At 34.4% G+C, this 7290-nt stretch overlaps 1 protein-coding gene across 1 annotated transcript; it reads left to right on the top strand.

The window, feature by feature from the left end:
• Positions 1-1831: 1831 nt before the first annotated feature.
• On the top strand, positions 1832-3817 carry LOC108829277 (protein TRANSPARENT TESTA 1). Its single transcript, XM_018602943.2, has 2 exons — positions 1832-2367; positions 3318-3817. The coding sequence occupies exons 1-2, from the start codon at positions 1930-1932 to the stop codon at positions 3741-3743; spliced, it is 864 nt and encodes a 287-aa protein (XP_018458445.2). The 5' UTR covers positions 1832-1929; the 3' UTR covers positions 3744-3817.
• The last annotated feature ends 3473 nt before the right edge of the window (positions 3818-7290 follow it).

Genomic DNA, 7290 nt, shown 5'->3' with positions numbered 1-7290 from the left:
AAGATAATTCAGCCGACCTCGACATTCAAGAAGCTTATGCATCAGATCGGGATGCGTCAACTGAAAGACATTCAGTGAGGTACACATCAGGGGGAGTAATACGTGTTGTACTATTTTTTCTTATCCATGGTTTTGTCCCATGAAGTTTTCCTGGAAAAATTTTAATGGGGCAACATCCAAAGCGTACTACAAGCTCTTAATGGTTATAACATTCAAGGGAGAGTGTTATGAATCAATTAGTGAATGCAATAACCAAAGAGACAATTTCCTTTTTACTTGGCGGTTTACCTTTTTCCTTATTGATTTAGGATTTATACTATTTTCATTTATCTATGACAGTTTATTTATCTTATAATTCTCTATATAAAGAGCACATTATTTTATGAATAAGATACAACCAATTTCTCTTTTCTCTTCTCTTCTTATTCACAACATATACTTATTTATTTATTTATTCTTTTTTTTTGGCATCAAAAAGCTATTATATTATTCAAATTTAAGGTGGTCTGGGTAACCAGACCGGAATAGAACAACCAATACTCTATATCATCGAGTTGATTGGAGAAGTGGCCCAATTCTTACTATACTGGTTTTAGACCGTTTTTTAGATCCTATCTTTATTCAACTCAAAGTCCCCATGAATGGAAACTAACCAAGTTTCAATCCTCTTGACTGCGACTAAGTTGATTAAAAATTAGTCATAGTCGATCAGCAGAAGAAGAACTAATGTTCATGTTAGTCATAGTCCATCAGCTCAAAAAAAAATTATAGTTTTTGGTTGACCATTCGTTTTTTTTTTTTGGTAAACTTAGTTGACCATAACTTTGGAAATTTATAATCATAATTTCAATAATAATTAAATGATAAATACTCTTTACACATAGTAGACTATGTAATAATTCGTTCGTATGAAATACCAACTATGGAATGCGATCTGATATTTGAATAAGCAGAACCTGATAAAGATAAATAATACGTTTATATACTTGCAATATATTTTTGGAAGCATATTCACTTTGCCAAAATGTATACAGGTTTTGTTGAAGCAATTTAATCTCATCTTGAATTTTAACCTACCAATAAATTTCCGGAAAAGATCATATTATTAATTATAACTTTTCGCCGATTGGTATGTCAAATCTAATTTTACCAAACTAGATGAGGTGTTGACCGTTAGAGAGAATTAAACAGCTTACATACAAACAAAAATATAAGCCGAGTAATAATAATAAAACAATGGCTCAACGTCCATAGTAATAAAATTAAGAAGTATATTCAAAAATAGCATTTACTCCATTACCAAAACTCGAAAATTCTTATGGTGGAGAAGCAAAAAGCTTACGTAAATTCCAAATGTTGTCAAAACCCTGCAATGAAAAACTTGCCAAAACTTGAAGAGGTCGGTCCCCAAAATTGAAGGCTCTTTGCTTCACACTCTATTTATAGGCAAAGAGATGAAACAGAGGAGATTAAATTACTTATTAACAAAGGTTGTTTTCACTCAACCACATTCATTCTCAAGTGTCTGCTCCTCACATTCCCCGAGATTCTCATTTACTTTCTCCTTTATTTGGTACATACTTTAAATTGTTGTTATAATTTCTTTTTCATTATTCGTTTTGTTCACATTTGTTTTCGTAAAGATGTAAATAAGACAATCTTATAATACAGTATATTCGATATTTTCTATATCTTTATTCTCGCAGATTAAAGAAGGATTGATACGTGGGATCTACTTACGTACCTGCATGAATATTAGCTGATAAACTAAACAATAAATTACTTCTATAGCTAGAGAGCAATCATTATACAAAGCTAGTTTTAATTATAATTATATATCTAGTCGAAAGTTAAAAAGAAAAAACGAGATCTATAAACAAACATTCCCAAATGTTTTCATAACTCTCAAACCACTGTTCACCACATTCAATGGAATACGAGATCTGTTCAAGCTCTTCTTCTGAAAATCATAGAGACCACTTCCAATTCCTGGATCTCTTTCCTAACCTCACCCCAAACCCTAATAACAACAATACCCTAATCGAACCTTTACCGCTTATCGATAGGATCAACTTAAACTCGAACCTAAACCTAAAACCTAGGCCGTCGTATGTTGGCGAAGGAGATGACGAGGGAGAAGATGAAGAGGACGTTATAGTGGACGTGAGCTTACACATAGGTCTTCCTGATTCCGGTAATTCAAGTAATGGGAAAGAGATCGTCACTTATGATGCCGGAAAAGACATCGAAAATGCAGTTTCCGGCCAGGCATATTGGATTCCGACGTTGGAGCAAATTATAATCGGCTTCACCCATTTTTCTTGCCATGTATGCTTCAAGACATTCAATCGCTACAACAATCTTCAGGTACAAATCAATATATATATATTGTGCTTATTGTGTGTCCATGTGCATAAGCAGATCATACATATAATTTTCATATACTCTTTATATCTCCGTATCTAATGTTAGGACTTTGTTCATATATAAGATATGAATTAACTTGCCAAAAGTTTTTTTTTTTTTTTTTTTTTGTAACTGAACTTGCCAAAAGTTAAACAGCCAATATTTAATTAAATAAAAATCTCCTCCGGATCTTGATATATTATCATTTGTAAGTGTCTGATTAACTTGATTAATAGTGTAACTGAATTAATGTTTTAGTAAAAACACGTACTACTTTTATGGTGATGTTTTGATGCAAATATTTCATCAAAATTAATTTTACGCTTGTTTCATGTTTTATATTTTTTTTGAGAAAGATTTAAACTAATTTGTTAATAACACAGAAGACCAAATATTAGACCAAACTAGTTCAAAATAAAGACCAAAGATTAGATTATTTACTCAAGTTTGACTTGTTATGTTTAATAGGTTTCTCATATACAGTTACATTTTTTTTGTAGTAAACAATATTTAATATAAATTATAAACGTATTTACTCCTGAGATAAAGATCATAAAACACTAAATTTTAACGTCAAAATTTTTATAAGAGTTGAAAGAAATCAAAACTTTTTAATTTAATAGTTCATGCCAAAAAGAGTGTCATGCTCTAGAAAGCAAAATGCATAGAATCGAGTCTGATTATAAATACCTGCACTTTTTTGAAAAAGGGCTTTTAATAAATACCTGCATTTCTTCACTAAGTTACCTTGGTCAATCAGTAAAATGATTTTAAAATTTGATTCGATGATAAGCTGGGCATATATTGTGAAAATTTATCTTGAAATATTCAAACCATTTCATCTATTTCATTTTCGTTTAATTTTATCTTTTTACATATGAAAGCCTGGTTGATTCCAAGTATGAATGCAGATGCACATGTGGGGCCACGGTTCACAATATAGGAAAGGACCAGAGTCACTGAAAGGGACTCAGCCAAGAGCCATGCTGGGCATCCCTTGTTACTGCTGCGTTGAAGGGTGCAGGAACCACATCGATCATCCTCGGTCCAAGCCACTAAAAGACTTCCGAACGCTCCAAACGCACTATAAGCGCAAACACGGTCAAAAGTCGTATGCGTGTCGCATTTGCGGTAAGCTCTTGGCAGTTAAGGGAGATTGGCGAACTCACGAGAAGAACTGTGGGAAACGGTGGGTTTGTGTTTGCGGTTCCGATTTTAAACACAAACGCTCCCTTAAAGACCATGTTAAGGCTTTTGGACCTGGTCATGGGTCTTATCCGACCGGTTTGTTTGATGCGCACGCCTCATATTCTTCTGTCTCGGAAACGCTCTTTTAAAATTTGTGCAGTGATCATCTTTTGACTTGTGTGAACCATTTATTACTAGTATGTGGTATCTCTGTTTGATTCGAATTTGGAAAACATACTTAGCATAATACTGATTTGAAACTTCATTAAATCTTGATTTGGTTGATGGGTGTCGTTCGTAACCCTTGTAGTGTCGTTGACAGACCACTCTTCAGTAAATTAAGTATAACTTCTGATCTAACCGATGGATCAATTTTAAACCGACAACATTGGAAAAATAACTCAAATCTCTGTCTTCTGTCAAAATATGAGCTTCATTCACTGGTGAGAAGTTCTCCGTCTGTTATTAAACATCTGACGCATCTACGTAATTTTGCATCTCAAATTCCTCCAAAATAAGTGTTTCAAAGTACACATGAACCTGCAAAAACCTTGAAAAAACTCCAAAACACATAATACAGACTCTAAAACCAGATTTGTAACATTGTCAAAACCCATAAACCCATGCTATATCAATTTTGCGGATAACTCACCACCTATAATCCAAAAAAATTGTGACAAGGTACCGAGTATAAAGTTCATGGAACCGCGATTTTGAGCTCGTCAAAACTCCTTATAATCCTTCTAATCTCCGTCACCTCTGTTCTGTTTGGATACTTCTTCAAGCTCAACTGAGGTCAGTTGGGTCGTTAGAACATACATTCATCGATGTGGCACATTCTGGCCGCATTTTGACTTCCATGTATCGTAGTTATGCCTCCAACTGTGGGGAATTTGATGCACTAGTGGTAGGTTGATGGGACAGCTCATGTTGCTGATATACCATGAATTTTATCCACTTTTAATCATGGTATATAAGTATTAATATGCAACTATTATGTTTTAGAGTCTATTTAGCTATGTTACACCGAGACGGATACGGGGACAGATACGGGTACGGAAGCAGGGACGGAAAACGGTAAAAAAAAATTAAACGGGACGGATACGGCAAATAAATATCAACAAATATGTATATATGAATATTTATATACTGAAAATATGAAAAACCAGCATTGTAAATCTTTTCTAATGAAAATTTTATAAACTAAAACATACAAAGAAGGCTATAAATTCAAAATCTAGTTTGAACTTCTATCACTTATTTTTCATTTGGATGAAAAGTAAGTGAACATCTTAAGAAAAGAAATATTAAAACAAATCAGTTCAGAAATATTCCATAATTACATGTTGCCGTCCCCACAGTGTTTCCGTCCCGGAAACATGTCCGGTAAGGATACGTCAATCACTTTGACATTCTCGTGCTTCATAGATAGTATATTTATAGGTTCAAGAGAGATTTCACCCGAGCTGACTATCAAACCAGACCTGAGGTCGACATTCAGATACAATAACCGATCGATGCACATCCTGTGCCATGATCGACAGCGAAGCGCGCATAAACTCAATTTGGTTCCAGCCGACTTAAAACCCAAGATTTCACCAAATTACAAGATTGCCCCTAACGAGTTTTAACCTAAGTATTTATGTGCTCTGTCATTGTTCTAGGCAATACATGCTTTCTATTCTCTTAATTTCACAGCAAAATTTTTTTAGGAATTTTTAGTAGAGTTGGAGAGAAGATCCAAGACTCTTACAGGGCTTCTATGTCTGAGTAGTTTGATATGCTCAAATTAACCTTCAAGCTAATCTCTCAAATAAGAGGTTCACCGTAGTAGTTGAGGATATAATCCACAAGGAGCGTGGGCACACAATAGACTATGGATATTAAGATTAAGCTAGGCAAACAATTTATAAAGCAGCAATAATATGAAAGCAATGTGAACAAGGCAGTTGTTTGATTGGTTGAGGTTGTAAGCAATAAAAATAAATAGCTAGACTTAGGGATCTATCGATCGAGAGATTCAAAAATACAATCAAAGATGCTAAGAGTTTTATAGACATAATTCTAGAACTCGACTTCAATAAGTAAGTAATCCAGCTTCCGCATGCAATTACTTATCAGATGACTAAGTCTTTGTTCCAGCTCTCGCATGCGAACAAGGATTGAGTGTCGATCGATACTATTGACTAGTTATCGATGGATACAAATTTCTGAGTGCCGATCGATACTATTGACTAGTTATCGATCGATACAAATGTGTGGGTGCCGATCGACACTTCCTTAGACAAGCATTAATGCACATTCGATAATGTTCAACTAAACCATAGACCAATTATCCTATGATTCTAGGTATCTAATCCAGCATGATTCAGGTTCTGTGAATTGATTGCACTTTTGTGCCTCTCAATTGTCCTATGATTCTAGGATAAAGCAATCAGTCACACTGTCGTGCTATTCCAACTACTCTAGATCCTAGTATTAGAAATCATCCTGGTGTAGAGATCTATAGACATTCTAGAAAATCCTAATTGATTATCAGTTTGACATTAATCTCATGAATCCCTAAACCTAACAAGATGATTACTCAGACATGAAAGAAATAACAGAAATCATAGTCTGAATAAGTAATAGAATATAAATAAATAATAAAACCAATGGAGCTCCAATCAATCTCTGAAGGATAATTGATCTTCTATCCAACCCTAAACAATGAAAAAGAATAATAGAAAGTAGCTGATATGCTATATATTTTACCCTATTTTACGTATAAGTTTTATATGCTTTCAAAGGTTTTATATGCATTTCATAGCTCTTTTAGAGATATTTCAGGTTTAGGTACCCATTGGAATAAAGTGATGATTATGGAGCAATTTGGAACCTTTTTGGGAGATATTGCATTTCACCCTCGCGGAGCTGACTAGTAAAGAGAGCATCGACCGATGTATCAACATCAGTATTGATCGACAGAGTTTCGCACACATCGATCAATTTCCTATTCTCCATATCGGTCGATGCAGAGCTATTCGCGATTAATGAAAATTAGAAGAATTATGAGTTTTACCCAAAAGTTATCATATTTGCACTATACACTCTGGCCGCCTGTTAGGCCATACTATTAGGGTTTTTGTACCATTTAAGTAAGGGGGCACAAAGAAAAGAAAAAGCAAGCAATCAAGGAGGCTACAAGCAAGTCACCAAGGAGTCACTAAGGAGAAGAAGTAGTAGCTCGGAGAGTTAGTTGGAGAACAAGATTTCTACCCTAGAGAGAGAGATCTGAACTGCATAAACAGAGAAGATCGTGAACTCCTTCTGTTTTCTTACTCTAGTACTATTTTCATTAAGTGTTATTTAAGTATTATTCAGACCATCATGATCATGCTTTTTATGAATATGTATGAGTACCCCTACTGTTAGATTTAGGTTAATCAAAGGTTGATTTATGTATTGCTGATCATAATATGACTTTTAGGGTGTTTTAATAGTTCTTTCGTTCTAGTTGTGCTTAGTGCTAAGTAAATGATTGATCACCCTTGACTTAGATCTGAGGTTTAATTTGCGCAAGCGACAACATGGTAAATTGCCTGAAAATAAACTAGACTGATCTAATTAATTAGCTAAAACCGAAAGTTGCCCTAGTTAATCTTAGAACCTATCAAACCTGCTCGGTAATGTTTACTGGAAGGAGAATCGATCGGT

Source organism: Raphanus sativus, chromosome 1 (assembly GCF_000801105.2).
Source record: "Raphanus sativus cultivar WK10039 chromosome 1, ASM80110v3, whole genome shotgun sequence".
Classification (NCBI taxonomy): domain Eukaryota; kingdom Viridiplantae; phylum Streptophyta; class Magnoliopsida; order Brassicales; family Brassicaceae; genus Raphanus; species Raphanus sativus.
The sequence above is the reverse complement of the archived record's forward strand: the minus strand, read 5'-3'. Positions and strand labels throughout refer to the sequence as shown.